Source organism: Delphinapterus leucas, chromosome 15 (assembly GCF_059928025.1).
Source record: "Delphinapterus leucas isolate spDelLeu-1000000601 "Yukka" chromosome 15, BTC_Dleu_Yukka2, whole genome shotgun sequence".
Classification (NCBI taxonomy): domain Eukaryota; kingdom Metazoa; phylum Chordata; class Mammalia; order Artiodactyla; family Monodontidae; genus Delphinapterus; species Delphinapterus leucas.
In genome coordinates, this window is record NC_143143.1 from 17,200,689 (window position 1) to 17,217,441 (window position 16,753).

A 16,753-nucleotide genomic window follows, 5' to 3' on the forward strand; every position below is an offset into this window, starting at 1 on the left:
AGATGACAATAAATAGTAGGTGGATGTATGTATGGATAGATGGATGGACGGTTGAGTGGATGGACAGATGTATCTATGGTTGGGTGGGTGGTTATGTGGATGAATTGATGGATGGATGGATGGATGGATGGATGGATGGATAGATGGATGGATGGATGATGGATGAATGGATGCTGGATGGATGAATGGATGCTGGATGGATAGATGGATGGATGGATGATGGATGAATGGATGCTGGATGGATGGATGCATGGATGCATAGATGCATGGATGGATGCATGGATGGAAGGACAAGCAAATGGTTATCATATTTCCTGGGACCATCTCCTAAATAAACTACCTGTACCCAAATCTTTATCACAGCCTGCTTTTGGGGAGCTGATTGGACATGCCATAATGCCTTTTGGTGGCAGGGAACTGAAAGGTTCTCAGGACTGATGACAGACTCTGAGGAGGAAAAGGGGGAAGGAGACCGTGGAGCTGGGCAGCATTGAGGAGTTGGACTCTCCGTGGGGCACATGGAAGGGTTTAAGCCAAGAAGTAGCACGGTGGAGGATGGTGGGGGCCACACCGGAACCTCCCTCTGACTGCTACAGACCCCATCATCTCTCCCTTGCCCCATGAGCCTCCTTTCTGTCTCTTGAACACTACAAGCTCATCCCCACCTCAGGGCCTTTGCACCTGCTGTGCCCCCTGCCTGGAATCCTCACCTGGCTGGCTCACTCAGGTCATGGCTCAGATGTCACGTATTCAGTGAAGCCTTCCTTAATGACTTCATCTAAATTTGTACACCCCCATACACCCTGTCCTAGTCACTCTTTATCATTGCTATTTTTTCATAGCACCTACACAACCTGACATTATTTTATTTGTTTATCTGTTTGGTAGTTTGTAGACCGTGAGCTCCATGATGGAAGGGCTCTGCTGACTTCTTCCCCACTGTATTTTGAGCACTGAGGACTGGGCCAGGCACCTAATAGGTGCTCATTTAACATTTTGGGGGTTAGTTTGGGGTGTGTGTGTGTGTGTGTGTGTGTGTGTGTGTGTGTGTGTGTGTGATTGGCTGAATACTTCTCTTTTGAGACCTCAGCCCTGACTGCCTCATCCACTTTCAGCTCAAGCCCCACCATCACTGGGCAGGTTCAGCATCCCAGCGCCCCTTCATCAAAGTCCCAGGTCAGTTGTCCAGTCCTGGGCCTGTCAGGTGTGGTCAGGGAGGTCAGGCCAGCCTGGCACACATGCCCGCCTTGCTCACGGCTGTGGACAGAGCACGTCCACTAGGAAGGTGGTGATGACTGGCAGAGCACGGGACCCATAGTAGGTGCTCAGGAAATGTTTACAGCAGCTACATGAGCAGCCTGGTGTCTCAAGCTGCTCCATTAACACCGCATCTTCTGTTACCTGGGCTGTGGGAGAGCCCGGAGCATCCATGGGCACCCTCGTTCTCCTGAGGCAGAAGACAGGACCTCTTTGTACCTCATCAGCAAGAAGCTGCTGTTTGCTGGTCCTGAACAGCTCAGGCCCCAACGATGTGGGAGAAGATAAATGCTTCCCAGCATATGTGCAGAATATCACTTTACACGTTCATAACTTGAACATTATGCAGAGGTTCATCAAATTTTATTTCCCTTCCTCTCCAAGGAGAACATTTCAGCTTAGCTGGGCTGTTCATTTTTTTTTTCTTTCTTTCTTTTTTTTGGTGCCTTCTCTGCAAAGAGCTCAGAGCACACAGACAGATGTCTACACAGGTCTGTGGGGACCCAGCAGCAGGGCTGAACTCCTGCAGTGGCCAGAGTCCCTGAAACCATAGCCAGGGACGTGAGGGAAGAGATCCTTGAGCCCCCCTGCCCACGTTTCTTACTCCTTGGGGAACAGGGCGTGCTGTGGAGAGAATAGGGGTTTGAGGGCCCCCCTGACCTGAATTTTCCAGTTCTGTCTTCTCACTGCTATGTGACTTGGGGCAAGTCACTGAGCCCCTCTGGGTCGATTTCCGCTGACCTACAGTAGGAGAACCCAGAGCTCTCGTCATCTTGGGAAGGCTCAAATTGGACCCAGGTCACGTGGTAAGCACAGTGCGTGGCACATGGAGGGCATTTCATGTGTCCCTTCTGCGACTGATACAAAGTGCAAAGCTTGGGAATGACTAGCTTAGGATGGAGGTGAAGACAGCGTTGTGGATATTGGGCATCTAAGAAGCACGTTAATAACCACAGCAGGGGCTTCCCTGGTGGCGCAGTGGTTGAGAGTCCGCCTGCCGATGCAGGGGACATGGGTTCGTGCCCCGGTCTGGGGAGGTCCCATATGCCGTGGAGCGGCTGGGCCCGTGAGCCATGGCCGCTGAGCCTGCGCGTCCGGAGCCTGTGCTCCGCAACGGGAGAGGCCGCAACAGTGAGAGGCCCGCATACCACAAAAAAAATAAAAATAACCACAGCAAACAGGTGGGTGAGGTGCGAGGTGGACTGTGAATACGGAAGAGCGCTGTGGGATAAGACGTGCCCTTGGAGAGGGTGCAGGATTTCCCAGGCGCGCCCCGCCCCCGCCCTTGCCATTCCTATCAGCGGAGAGCCACCCCTGACTGAGGACAAGACGGTGCCCTGTGGAGGCTGATGGAGTAGGAGGGCCCGTACTGCCGCCCACGCCACTGCACCCCATCCCTGTCTTGCTGGATTTTTCTCTGCAGGAGCCAGTTGTGAGTCTGAAGAGTGATCGGGCAGATTCCGAACCGTTTTCAGAGGTTGTGAAATGTAGTGGTGTGTGGAAGAAAGGTAGGGGTGTGTGTATGTGTGCGCGTGTGTGCGCGTATGCATGTGTAGGGGCCAGTGTGCCCCTGTATGTTGGGCTTGTGGGAGAGGGTGAGCCTGCTTACTCTGAGCAGACTTGCCTGTCCCAGCTCTGAGAAACGTCTGGCATTAAACCCTCCCAGCCTCACCCTGCCTATCGTCCCCAAGAAGGGCGTCTTAATCGGGCCTCCCAGGGGAGGGTCGAAAGCTGCAGGACGAAAGGTGAATATCCGCACATCGGGGCTTTCGTGAATGCTTGATGTTCAGATCTCCTTTAACAATGCGGGGAAGGAAATGAGACCCTGTTGGACTGGACTCCAGGGGGAATTCAACGGAGCCAGCATCCCGCTCCCGGGGAAGCCGCCGTGGGTGGGTGGGAGCAAAGGGCCGGGGCCTCCAGGGAGGAGCGCAGCTGCCCTCCCCAGGGTCAGATCACCCCGTCACATGCCCTTGCTCCAAGGCATGAGGTGCGCGTCCCAGCCTCTGAACCTGTGCATGCACTTTATCTGCCTGCGCGCCAGAGCAGTGAGCTTTCTTGGCTTCCGCTCTGTCCCTGACACCTAGAGCCACAGATGCTCAACAAGTTATCAGCTATCCGTAGTAATTATATTGTTCGTTATAGTGGTGCAGTCCCCTCTGTTGCAAGCACTGTTCGAGGGCCTTACCTGTACACTCTCACTTAACCCTGTGGAAGCCACGAGGAAATAGACCAGGGCTGGAATGAGCTCTGCAGTTTATTAGTTGTGAGTCCCCAGGTGAGTCACTCACCTCAGAGCCTTCCAGCCTCTTCCATCACCTGCCGGCCCCCCTGCTCTAGTCTAGGGAGTGCAGCAAATCACCCTGGGTGCCGCGATGGGGTCTCCTGGAGGTCACTCCAGGTGGAGGGCTGGGCACCCCGGGGAAGGCAGAGGCTAGAGAAGCCTTCACAGACGAGACCCTCAAGCCAGGTTTTTAAAGGTACGCACAGCGCGCATGGCCAGACGGGCAGTGGGTGGGAGAAGGCGTTCCCAGGCACAGGCAACAGTGCGAGCAAAGGCTAGGACAGGCAACACGCAAGGGTAGTTAGGAAACTCTAAGCAGTTTGGTGTGATTTGAGAGTAGGGTATGGGTGGGAGTTTGGCCTGGCTGTCTCATCTCTCGTCCTCCCACAGCATTTGGGGCGGGGTGGGGGGGTGCTGGCGCAGTAGTGGACTGGATGTTACTGGGATGAGAAGGCGGCATGGGGACCGTCCCCAAGCCTCCTTCCTGGGTGCCAGGCCTCACGGGGCTCTGGGCAGATGCAGAGCAGCTGCACCCCAACCTGGGGGCGATTGGCTTGGACATAAATCGTTCTGGCATAGTGGAGGACCACCTCCTCTTTACCCATCCCCATGACTGGAGCAGAAAGGGCCGTAAGGACCCCACTCCCCACTGGCTCTGCTCTCTCTCCTGTCTGTTGTCAGGAACCTTTGGAAGGGCTGGTCTTCACCTCCTCACCTCCCCTCATGGCTCGACCCACTGCAAGCTGCCCTCCACCCCTGACTCCGCTGAACCAGCTCCCAGAGGCCTAGATCATGTGCACACACCCTCCCCCCCGCTCCCACCAGCCCCTCTTCTGGGCTCCAGGCAGCCCTTCCCACCCCCTCCTCCTTGTTCTGTTAAATGGAGATACTCCCAAGGTCAGTTCTAGGCCCTTCCTCGACATTAGCCTCAGCAGCCACATACGCACCAGGACTCCTGAGTTCTTAGTCCCCTCCTGACCCCCAGCCCCATATCCAGCCACCTCCCTGGTGTTTCCACTCTGGATCTTCAAAGGCATCAAAAATCAACACGGCCAGTACCCACTCATGATGGTCTCCCCCAGACCTGTCCTATTTCCATGCTTCTCCCCAGGATGGTCCTGCTTGTGCAAGCAGACATCTGCACATCATGTCAGGACACCCCAAATCCAGTGCTTTTCCCCTACGGGTGGGTCACTTCTCTTTGTCTTCACTCCCGTCATCCTCGTCCAGGGCAGCAGCTCTCACCTCCTACGTGGAGGTGAGATGTAAATCCCACATCTGTCCTCCCCCACCAGCCAGAGCCTCTTCACTATGCTAATGTGATCAGGGTGCCTCTACCCTCATCTTTCTGCTAAAACACTGCAGTGCCTCCCCACAACCCCAGGACAAAGACCCAGCTCCTCCCCATAACTTATGAGCCTCCCTGTGGACCCGGGCCCCTTCGCCTGCACACAGCTGCCCCTCTCCTGGAAGTTCCCCAGACAGAGTCGTTCTGCTTCCATGCAGCCTCAGGATGGCTGTCCTCTCTATCTGGGGTGCCCCCCATTCTTTGCCTTGTTGATTCTGGGCCTGAAGATCTTACCTCAAGCATCAATTCTTTTTCTTCTTTTTCTTTTAGAATCAATTTTATTTATTTTTGGTTGTGTTGGGTCTTCGTTGCTGCGCACAGGCTTTCTCTAGTTGCGGCGAGCGGGGGCTACTCGTCGTTGCGGTGCGTGGGCTTCTCATTGCGGTGGCCTCTCTTATTGTGGAGCATGGGTTCTAGGTGCGCAGGCTTCAGTAGTTGTGGCACGCAGGCTCAGTAGTTGTGGCGCACGGGCTTAGTTGCTCTGCGGCATGTGGGATCTTCCTGGACCAAGGCTCGAACCCATGTCCCCGATGCAGTAGAGGGTGACTGGGCTGACCCTTTGCGGAGCTTCACAAGTGCCCAGAGCCCAGGGTCCAATGCCTACTTCCTCAGATGTGGTCTGGGGCCCAACAGCATCGACCCCACCTGGAAACATGTTAGAATGCAGGCCTTGCCCCAGACCCACTGCCCCAGACCCACTGAACCAGAATCTGCATTTTTAAAAGCTCCTCGGGTGATCTGTGGGCACTGGCACATTTGGGAAACGTTGGGCTAGAGGACAGAGCAGATGCAGCCCGGTTATGGGTCAGGAGGTGGACATGGCCAGTAGAGGCCAGTGGATAAAGAAGGGTTCTACACCTCAGTGCTACTAAAAGTGTGGTCCCTGGACCAGGGCCCATTTGCAAATGTCCATGATGATATAAGGAGAGGAACTGAGGCACATGTTTGGAAACTTTCATAGTGAGTTGATATCGCTGGTACACCCAAGCTTACCTTTTGTGTGTGTGTGTGTGTGTGTGTGTGTGTGTGTGTGTGTGTGTGTGTTTCATTTTCTAACAACTCATTTTTATTGTATTTTATTAAAAATTTGGTCTGAGGTAGATTGAAAATTAAGGGGGAAAAACCTAGTCCTTTATCAGATGGTTTGAGAAGTCCACCACGTAGACTGCCACTTTATACCAGGAAGTGACTGGAGATTTGGGAAACAAGCCAGCCTGGGGCAGCAAGAAAGGGTTTGGCTTTGAGGATGGTGCAGAGAGGGCCATGGCAGCTGGAGAGCGTGCTGGGAGCTGTGTGCCGGGGAGGCCTGGGGCTCCTGCCACAACAGAGGTAAGACCTGGTAGACCTCTTGCCAGTGCCCCAGCTGCTGTGGCCACACTTGGCTCTGGAATTAGATGGGCAGGTGCCAGGGGTCTCTCTGTAAGACAAGACATTTGTTCAAACCATCAAATCCTTGGAGCCTCCCTGCTCCATCGCTTGCGTCCTTCTCTTCTCTCAAAAAGAGCAAATGCCCAGGCTCAACCCGATTCCAGATGTTGTGGGTCATTGGGGCAGTGACTCTGTGACAGTGTGGTCACACCCCTCACCGCCATTTGCACACCTGCTGGCTGTTCTGGGAGAGCCCGAGTTGGATGGTGCCCAGCCCCACTTTCCACTGGGGCCTCCTAGTGTAGGTGTACCCATGGTGAGTCTGACAGAGAATCCCTTGCCAGCCGGGAATCTGCAGGGCACAATAGAAACAGGCTTGGGCCTGTTTCTTTCTTCTTTTTTTTTTTTTTTTGCAGTACGTGGGCCTCTCACTGCTGTGGCCTCTCCCGTTGCGGAGCACAGGCTCCGGACGCACAGGCTCAGCAGCCATGGCTCACGGGCCCAGCCGCTCCGCGGCATGTGGGATCCTCCTGGACTGGGGCACGAACCCGTGTCCCCTGCATCGGCAGGCGGACTCTCAACCACTGCGCCACCAGGGAAGCCCGGGCGGGTTTCTTGATAAACCTGAGTTCAAATCCCTGCCCTGCCCCCAGCCAGCTGCCGGGGTGGAGCTGCCCATGAGAGCAGAGTGTACAGATGCCGTCCTGGTGCCATGTTCAGTGACATCACACGTTCAGTGATGTCCAGAGGTGTTTGACACTTTGAAGCCTTTTCTCTGCTTCAGATCAGCCGTGCTGGGAGTCTTCACCCCACAGAGGTCCACAGACACCCCAAAGCAGAGCACCCTCTCTTGTAGAGCTGGTTGTTGATCTTTACCAGCACACCACTAGACTTTGGGCAAGTTACAAAGTTTTCACATCTGTAAAATGGGGATGATGGTAATGATGATGACGATGGTAATGCCTCTGTGGTTGGGATACAGGTTTGAATCAGTGTAAATATACCGCAAATAATGAGGATTTAAACAATGTACAAGTTTATTTCTCTCTCCTGTGAAAGTCTGAGCAGTTACCTCTGTTTCTGTCGCCTTTCCCTAGGGCTCATTCACCTTTCTGCACATCACAGCATCGGTTCGCTCAGCCTCTGCTCTGACTCTCCTTGTCCCCAGTTTGGGGAGACTCTTCTCTTCTGGGGCATAAGGCTGTGCTGTGACTCCCTGTGCTTCCCTCTGCCCTGAATCCAGAGGTGTTTCATACTTTGAAGCCTTTTCTCTGCTTCTTAGAAAACATCCCTTTCCTGACGCAACGAGGTCAAAATGATGAAATGAAAGGAAGGGGTGTATGTGGGGGTTTTTGAGGGGGAGCATTGGTTAATATGTTAAAATAACATCCTTCTGCATCAGGAGCTGGGAGGTGGAGTCACAGAGTGACCGACCGCAAAGGCCCCAGCGATGAGGATGCCGACAACGATGATAATAACAGTTGTGACAGTAGCAAGTGCAGGCAGTGCTGTAAGAACGCCAAACAGATGGAGCTAGAGCATGTATCATTCACTGAATCCTTATGACAACCCTAAGAGTGGGTACATCATTATGCCCATTTATCAGATGAGGAAATCGAGGCTCAGGGATGACAGGGACGTGTCCAGACTCAGAGAGCTAGTACATGGTGAAGCCACCGCTCCACCTGCTCACAGAGGAGACACTGAGACCCGGAGAGGAAGGTGACACAGCAGGTGCGTGGAGGGCCTGAGGGGCCCTGGGACCCACCCGCTGCCCCTTCTGAGCACTGCTTCACCCCAAGCATCCCCCGCTAACCCTTCAAGGCACTTATTTAGATTCGTGGGTCACCCCTCACACCACCATCAAAAAAAAAAAAACCCTGTCTTCAGAAAGCACATAATGTTTCCTGCAGGACGTACTTCAAATTAAAGAAGACAGTCATCTAGTGGCGTTTGAGTATTTCCTTTTCTTTCAGTACAAAGCTCAGCCTCCCTGGATGAACCTGGGCTGCCTCCCCGGTGGTCTGCTCTTAGCCTTGGCGGCTTTTCCTCAATTCCCTGCCTCCCTACCTACCCCACTCTCCCTTCCCTCCCTTCTGACATTCTTTGGGATACTTTGTGCCATCGCTGTGCTAGACCCTGAGACTACAAGTGGAGAAGGAGATAAACTCCATCCTTCTTCTCTCTGAGTTTAAAATGTTTGTGGGGAGACCAATGATTAAACAGATTGAAAACCAGTAGTAGTGCTACTCTGTTCTGAGACCTCCCTCTGTGCCAGGTCCTGGGCTTCTGACCTCACAACAACCAGTGGGGCGGCAGTAGCTGTCCTACGGTCATTCCTACCACCACTGTCCTGGCCATGGCCACGCAGAAAACTCAGGGTCATAGAGATTCAGAGCGGGTGAGCTGTCCATTCATAATAGAACTGGGCTCAGCCACGATCCCGCCTCACTGCAGGGCCCAAGGTCTCAGTTGTGCCCAAAGCATCCTCTTGTCCTCACGTGTTTTCTGCCAGGAAGCACGGGGGTTAGGGGGACAAAGGGTCACAGGCGTTGCCGTAACCAAGCGTTAGCCACTCACTAGACAGCTGCCAGGACCCTGCAGACCGTTTATTTTCATTGGCGAACCTGGTGGAGAGGGCTGCATTTGTGCAAGGAACCAGCTCTTCCCAGAACGGCCACACAGCACAGCAGAAAGACAGGTAGACCTGGGCTGGATCCCAGCTCCCTCTCTGAGAGGCGAGCACGTCCTGTGACTTTCAAGATGCAGCTCCAGCATCGCTTCCTCCTGTGAAGCCTCTGCTGGTCCCGACACAAGTGAATCTCAACCCTGGCTGTACACTGTGATCACCGGGCAACTTGAAACTCCCCTGGTGACTTCAGGGGGCCTCCACATGGAGAACCACTGGCTAGACCAGAGGTTAAATCTACTATCTCCCGGAAGCCAAGTCCAGGCCACCACCTGCTGTACATAATCATCTATTAAACAATGTGCCCTGGGCTTCCCTGGTGGCGCAGTGGTTGAGAGTCCGCCTGCCGATTCAGGGGACACGGGTTTGTGCCCCGGTCCGGGAAGATCCCACATGCCGCGGAGCGGCTGGGCCCGTGAGCCATGGCCGCTGAGCCTGCGCGTCCGGAGCCTGTGCTCCACAACAGGAGAGGCCACAACAGTGAGAGGCCCGAGTACTGCAAAAAAAAAAAACAACAAACAAACAAAAACCCCCAATGAGCCCATTTGTTTGCATATTGTCTGTGGCTGCTTTTCAACTGCAAAAAAAAAAAAAAAAAAGCAGATTACAAAAAATCTGTTTAATTTGAGGCTATTTATGTAAAAAAAAGTATTAATTCTGAAACCCTAAACTACTATCTGTGGTGATCTCCCTTCATGGAGGTTTAATTATAGGGGGACTTTTGCTCTGTCTATAGGGTTGGATTTTTTTTGTTTTTTTTTCCGGTACGCGGGCCTCTCACTCTTGTGGCCTCTCCTGTTGCGGAGCACAGGCTCCGGACATGCAGGCTCAGTGGCCATGGCTCATGGGCACAGCCGCTCCGCGGCATGTGGGATCCTCCCGGACTGGGGCACGAACCCGTGTCCCCTGCATCGGCAGGCAGACTCTCAACAACTGCACCACCAGGGAAGCCCATAGGGTTGTATATTTTTAAACAAGCCTGTGCTATAAGGAAACTAACAAGGATGTTTCCACTAAAAAACAAAAATCAAAAAAACAACCAAACAAACAAACAAAAATACATCTTCCCTTATACTGAACCTCCCTTGAACCTTCCTACAGCGTCAGTTATCTATAGGGTATCTGCCTTCCTATAGCATCTACACTCAGGCCTTTGTTCTGCCATCTGGGGCTCCCTAGGCCACAGAAGGTCCTTGTTAATAAGATCTGTGTTCAGAGTTTGTCTCCTGGGAAACACAGGCCTATAGCCCCTGGTACAGACATTATCGTAGGCAATCCCGAAGTGTGTTATTTAATGCATGGGATTTTCTAACTCGTGTGCATGCTTGACTTCCTACTTGACTAGAAGCTCTTTGAGGGCAGAGACTATGAAGTAGACATTTCCACCCTCTACAGCATCTGGTACAAACTACACAGAGCAGGGCCTCAGGAAATCCCTGCTGAATGCGTGAATGAACAATGTTAGGAGACCCAAATTATCATTGCATGAGTATTTCTACTGGGGGCATTTCTGGCATTGCTTGCTTGTCAGTCACCGCCTGCCCCACGTCTCCTCTAGCCCCAAGCTTCTGGACACAGCTATGCAACTAGGAATAAGAGGTGATGGGAAGAGTCAGAAAACAGCGGTGGGGCATTTGCTTTGGAAAGAATTGAGACATCCTTGTGTGAGAGAAAAGAGGAGAGCAGTGGAAAGAAGAGGAGGGTGGGGAAGAGGGAAGACTCCATGCTGGGGGCACTGGAGAGAGCGTAGGGGGCACTGAAAGTGAGATGTGAGTTGAGAGAGGTTCTAGGACGGCTGCAAGGCAAGTAAAAGCAAAGCAAGGAATAGAGGGCCGATGTCAAGGTGCAGGGCCACAGATAAGGAATTGGGGGTGCTTTCGGTGTTCTTTAGGACATACAGTAATGGTTGGAATTGTTTCTACGTTGGAGGCATAGGTTATGCTTGTCTAAAGGTGAGGCACGTGTGGACCGGACCTCGTAGAGCTCTGGAATGTGTTTGGGTTACACATGGATGAGTGCCGTGTGGGACTGTGGCCCTGCCCATTCTCTGGCTCAGTCATCGGTGGGATGGGGGTGAGGGTCTAGGTCTGGAGCTGTGTTGGAGAATCTGCAACTGCTTTCGCTCTGACCCTTCCTCTGCTCTGTGCTTGTCATCCCGTCCCCGGCCAGGCCAGCAGAGACAGCTCCCTCTGGAACTGCAGTGATTTTGAGATGCCAGAGGAGAAATTCTCACAGTTGTTGGTGGGAAGGAGTGCTGTGGCAGAGGTCAGAAGACCAGGGCTTTGTTTCTATGTAGAAATGTCTTTAGGGAATGTTTTGATTTAGTTAAAGAAAGTGACGCAGCTAATAAAAGTCCTTTGCCCCCAAATCAGGAAATAGGGGTAAGTTCAAAAAGAAGGTTTTAGATTTAATCCGCTATATTCTCATCATCTGGGGTTAATCACCACTAACCCTTTGGTATATGTTGTGGCAAGTAATGTTTTGTGCATATTCGTGTGTAATTTTTAAGCAAATCAAACTGTACACATTCTCGTGTCATATGCTATTTGCCTGTGATTGAACATCTTTTTGTGAGATCACGTAGGTTTGCATCCCTGTTCCGCCTCTAATTTATCAGCTGCGTGGCACCTGATTGGCCACATCACCTTTCAATACCTCAGTTTCTTCATCAATAAAATGGAAACATAACGATGCCCATCTCACAGGGCCGTGGGAAGGATCCCGTGGGACGATGGGCCACTGTTGCTTCCCAAAATGTTCCCCAGAGGGGCGGGGCTGCACTTTTCCAGGTCCCGGGTCTCTGCCGGCTCAGCCTGCTTTTTCTTACACCGGCTTTTGGCTTCTTTTCTTTCCAGGATGGAGAAGGGGGATGGGCACGAGGAGGACTTTCGCTTGGATTGCCGCCACGAGAGATACCCTGCCCGTAAGTGGCCTCACCTGCAGGAGCCAGTGCTGCAGATTCGTGAGCCGTCTGAGAAGAGAGGACCCTGGAGATGGGCCAGGCCAACCTCTCCCTGCCCCCCTGCATTCTCCCCCCGACACATACTGCAGATGGCGAAACTGAGGCTGGGGTCTTAGCAGAGCAAGTCTTCCGCACATGGCAGCCACGGCCCTTGCAATGGGGTCGGAATGCTAAGGGAGCAAGAGGGACACGGGGGTGCCTTAAAGACAGGCAGGCGAACCACAGCTCCATCCAGGCCGGGGTTAGCCATTGGCTGGAAGGGACAACGGCTCCGGGGCAGAGCTAGCCAAGTCAGGGAGGTGATAGCTCACAAGATCTGTCTGAGCAGTGGATACTTGTGGTAGCTCAGAATGCACTGACTTCATATGCCTCACTGTGGGGGTCAGAGTCTAGGGCTCCTATTCAGAAAGCAAATGTCTGGACCAGAAAGCAAAGGGGAGGTCAAAGGAGAGAAAGGCCTTGCTCTGCACAGAAAAGAAAGGAGCTGAGACAAAAATGGCAGAATCTCATCCGAGCCTGCTGAATGCCCACCCCGTGCTCCCTGCCCACCCCACTCTGTACTAAGGGCTTTTTATACCTGATCTCATGTTCTTGCTGACCACCAACCCCTACAGCCGGGATTACTAAGCACACTTTGCAGAAATGAGGGCTCAGAGAGGTGGAGCAACTTGCCTAAGGTCACACAGCTAGTCAGTAGCAGAGCCCTTAGAGCAGGTGCTGTCTGTGCCCTGCCTGTATCTCTCAGACCTTTTAGGAAGCTACGGTGCCTCCCAGCTGCCAGTATTTGCATCTCTGTGCCTGGGGGCTTGCCCCACCTCCACCCACAGAAGGCAGGAAGTGCCAGGGAAGCTGGCATATAGATACCCTGGCTCCCTCGCCCCTTGAGTGGTATCGCCCCGAGGTGTGTGATTTGCAGGATTAGCCAGGTTTACCAGGTCTAGCAGCTGCCTGGGTTGGCCGCCTTCCCTCCCCTGGACCACATCCCCGCCTCTGTCAAGTTTCCCTGCATCTTTGTAGTGTCACCCCTTTGCTCCAATTCCTATCTCAGGGTTTGCTTCTGGGGAATCTGAACTAAGACAGCAGAGATTTAAACTCAGATTTGTCTGCCCCCAACCTCTGGGATCCTAGTAACGGAGTGAGAAATGGCTCTGCTGAGAGGAGAAGATGGAGGCGGGTGAAGGAGTCTGGGAGGAGGCCTGGCTGGAGAGGAGGAGAGGGTCTGGTCTTCACACTGAGGGAAGAGGCTCCTGTAGGAGACACCAGCCCAGGAAGATGTCCAGAATGCTAACTGCCTACCCGAGGAACTGGGGTGGATGCTGGGCCCACAGACTGTGGCTTCATGGCAGGTGTCAGGGTGGGGGGCTTCCTGGAGGAAGGGGTCAGGAGCCAGGGCATGGAGGAGGCTGGGGAGCACCTGCCTCAGGGATAACAGAAGACAGCAGGAATCCACCAGAGGGGTTCAGGAAGCACACGGTAGGGACACAGGCTGAGAGCCCTGGCATGTTCCAGCGGGCCACCGGCTCCCCTGCTTGGGCCAGAGCCCCCTGAGGCCCCTGCAGAGTGGGCAGGAAGCTCTGGGTGGAAAGGGGTCGTTGGGCTTGTCTTGGGGGCAGCTAGGGAGCTGGGAGGAGGAAAGGCCAGATCCCTGAGGGCTGAGGATGGAAGAAAGAGTCCAGAGAGCAAATCTGGCCCTGAAAGCGAGCCCCGGGATGGAAGGTGAGGACAGCAGAAGCCCTGCACCCCCAACCCAGCCCCTCGCCTCTGTCCTGGCATCCACTTCACCTCCCAAGCATCACATGCATTCCCCAGGTCAACAGCCTGCAGAGAATTCCACCTTTCGTGCCCTCGGCAAACACTGAGCGGTGCAGACCCTCTGTGCTGGCACTGGAGATGCAGCCGGGAGCCAGAGCAGGCAAAGCTCCTGCCTTGCGGGGTGGGAGTCCAGAGGGAGGGAGAATCAAGAAAGAAGTGAACTCAGAAACAAGCATGGTGATCTCAAGTGCAAGGAACGTGATGATAAAGGGGGATCGGGGGAGGCCTCTTTAGAGCCACCTCTTTGAGGGGCCGCTGGAGCTGGGGCCTAAGGAAATAGAAGGAGTCAGTCAAACAAAGAGCCTTCCAGGCAGAGGGGCCTGCAGGTGCCAAGTCTCCACAGCAGCCAGCACTGGAGGCCACGTGGCCGGAGCAGGGAAGTGGTGGGGGTTGGGGATTGGGATGCGGGAGGAGACGGGGCTGGGGTGCCCAGGAGGCAGGACCATGGGAAAGAGCTGGCTCTGCAGTGGTGGGGGGAGGGGCATTGTGAGCACAGAAGAGACTCGCCCAGATTATTTATCTGTATCTATAGCTGTATCTATATCTGTGTCTACATCATTTTTACCTATATCCGCATCTATCCATCCCTCCTTCCATCCATCTGCAATGTGGGAAAAGGATGGGAGGGGAGGAAGAGTAGAGGCCAGCAGACCAGCTTAGATGCTGTCCCCTCATCCCCCGGAGTGACAGTGGCCTGACCTGTGTCAACAGAGATAAAAGTGGGAGGATACAAGAATTTTTTGCCGGAAGAGTCGTCTGAGTGCTTTGTGCTCCTGTGGAAGCAGATCCTGAGATAAGGACCCAACAGCAAGCACCTTATTTGGGTGATCCCAGAAAATACAATAGGTGCTGGGGAGGCAGACTAAGCAGGGAAAGGCCGGCAGGTGGAAGCCGTGCTCCAGGCTGGTTATCACTGTAGGCCCTGCTGGGTGACTTGGGGAGCCAGTGCAGAGCACACGGTCTGAGTTATTCCCCCCAGACATGACAGTAGCTCTCCTCAGGTGTTGCTCGAAGGCTGCTGGGGTAGGGTGGGGTGCATGAATTCTCCTGGGGTGGGTGGAGAAAGCTCTGGCGCCGTAGGAGGTCAACTGCCTGCTCCACTGGGAGGGAGGGCGCACCCACAGCATCAGCTTGTGTGACTTGAGGTGACGGATGGAGGCGGCCAGGAACCTAAGATACGCACAGAACTTTCAGGCCAGCAATCAAGGGCCAGATGTCACCCACTGATGGACCTGGAGAGGACGAGTTTGAGGGGCGTGTAGGGTTGAGAACAGAGATAGTTGAAGCTGGGGGACTTTTGAGACCGTCGAGGGAGATTGTGTGGGGTGGGGAGAGATGGAGAAGCCACGAGGCCCTAACACCCTGGGGCTCAAAGAGAAGCATGGAAGCCGGTGGGGAAGGGACTGTGGCTCCCACAGGTTTTCCAGGTCCCAGCCTCTCGGGGAAGAAAGGAACCTCAGAGTCCCCAGCACCTCTGCCATGTGTGCCTTTCATCAGGTAGCCGAGTTATCCGGATGGCTGTCTTTCCCCAGGGACCAGCGGAGGCGCTGGGGTCTCAGAGTCACAACAGTGAGGAAGAGGTAGACCCCATCTGCTGTCGGAGCTGACGGGGAGGCACCCGAATGTGGGCTGGGCACACCCCATCTGCCAGACCCCAGGCAGCGTTTGGGGATGCGGGGCCCAGCCACCTGTGGACTGGGTCCTCACATGGTTCATGGGCTGGAGAGCAGCCTGATCGTCTAGGGAAATGACACCGTCTCCAGAATGCGGCCTCTTAGCTGCTAGTGGGATTTTGGCCAAGAAAATGTTTTGGAAAGTCCTGGACAAGTTTTGCAATATTTCTCTACTGAGCAACTGCTCAGATCTGGTTGGTGTACTGACTTGCCAGCAGGACGCACGGGGGAGGAGGAGTGCCAGGGAGCCTGCATTATTAAGCCCTTACTGTGTGCAGGTCCCGCTCAGCACTTCACAGCCGTCTCATCTGACAGCTGGCACAGCCCTGGGAAGGAGGGTTGATTGTTGTTATTGTGTAGACTGAGAGGCTGAGGCTCTGAGACGCAGATTGACTTTGTTGAGATCTCTGGCCCCCCGGGGAAGTACAACTCAGCTTGGCGTGTAGATCTCTCCCATTATCCTGGAACCAGGCCGTTCCTGCTCTGGTCCCCAAACTCTCCACCTCATTTCTTCCCACTCTCCCCTCCCTCATTCTGCTCCAGCCACCCTGGCCTTTCTCTTTCTTGAACATACAGAACTCATTCACTCCACAGGATCTCTGCACGTGCTCTTGTCTCCACCTGAAAAGCTCTCCCTCTAAATCTTTGCATGGCTGGCTTTGTCTCCTCTTTTTTTTTAAAAAAAAAAAAATTAATTTATTTATTTTTGGCTGTGTTGGATCTTTGTTGCTGCACGTGGGCTTTCTCTAGTTGTGGCGAGCAGGGGCTACTCTTCATGGCGGCGTGCGGGCTTCTCATTGTGGTGGCTTCTCTTGTTGCAGAGCACAGGCTCTAGGCGCATGGGCTTCAGTAGTTGTGGCTCGCGGGCTCTAGAGTGCAGGCTCAGTAGTCATGGTGCACGGGCTTAGTTGTTCTGTGGCATGTGGGGTCTTCCCGGACCAGGGCTTGAACCCGTGTCCCCTGCATTGGCAGGCAGATTCTTAACCACTGTGCCACCAGGGAAGTCCCTTGTCTCCTCTTTAAGCTTCTCTTCAGAGAAGCTCCCCTAACCTGCACCAGCTTCCCCAGTCGACCTCATATCACTGTGTTTTCTTTTCTTCATCGTATCTGTACCTCTCTGACATTATACTTACATACCTGGTTTCTGTTTTGTTGCCTTTCTCCGCTGGGTTCCATGAGATTAGGCACCCTGTCTTTTGTTTTGTTCACGCCTGTATCCTGAGAGCCTAAAACAGTGGGTGGCACACAGTAGGTGCTGAATTGCCTCTCTAAACTTCTCATTTTCTCCCACCATATCCCACCCGAGAAGCCACTTTTACATAAACAGTTACATGAACTTTTGGTTATCTTAACTGTTCCA

The 16,753-nt window shown here is 53.7% G+C and overlaps 1 protein-coding gene across 2 annotated transcripts in view; it reads left to right on the forward strand.

Moving 5' to 3' along the window:
• The window catches only part of GSG1L (GSG1 like), a 220,404-nt gene that overhangs the window by 195,149 nt on the left and 8,502 nt on the right, over positions 1-16,753 (forward strand). The window contains exon 6 of one of the 2 annotated variants that reach the window (XM_022588444.2): positions 11,802-11,869. In XM_022588444.2, the coding sequence (XP_022444152.1) occupies positions 11,802-11,869 (68 nt within the window). Of the gene's footprint in view, positions 1-11,801; positions 12,038-16,753 lie in introns of those variants that run through there. The other variant, XM_089895986.1, reaches the window with a different exon arrangement.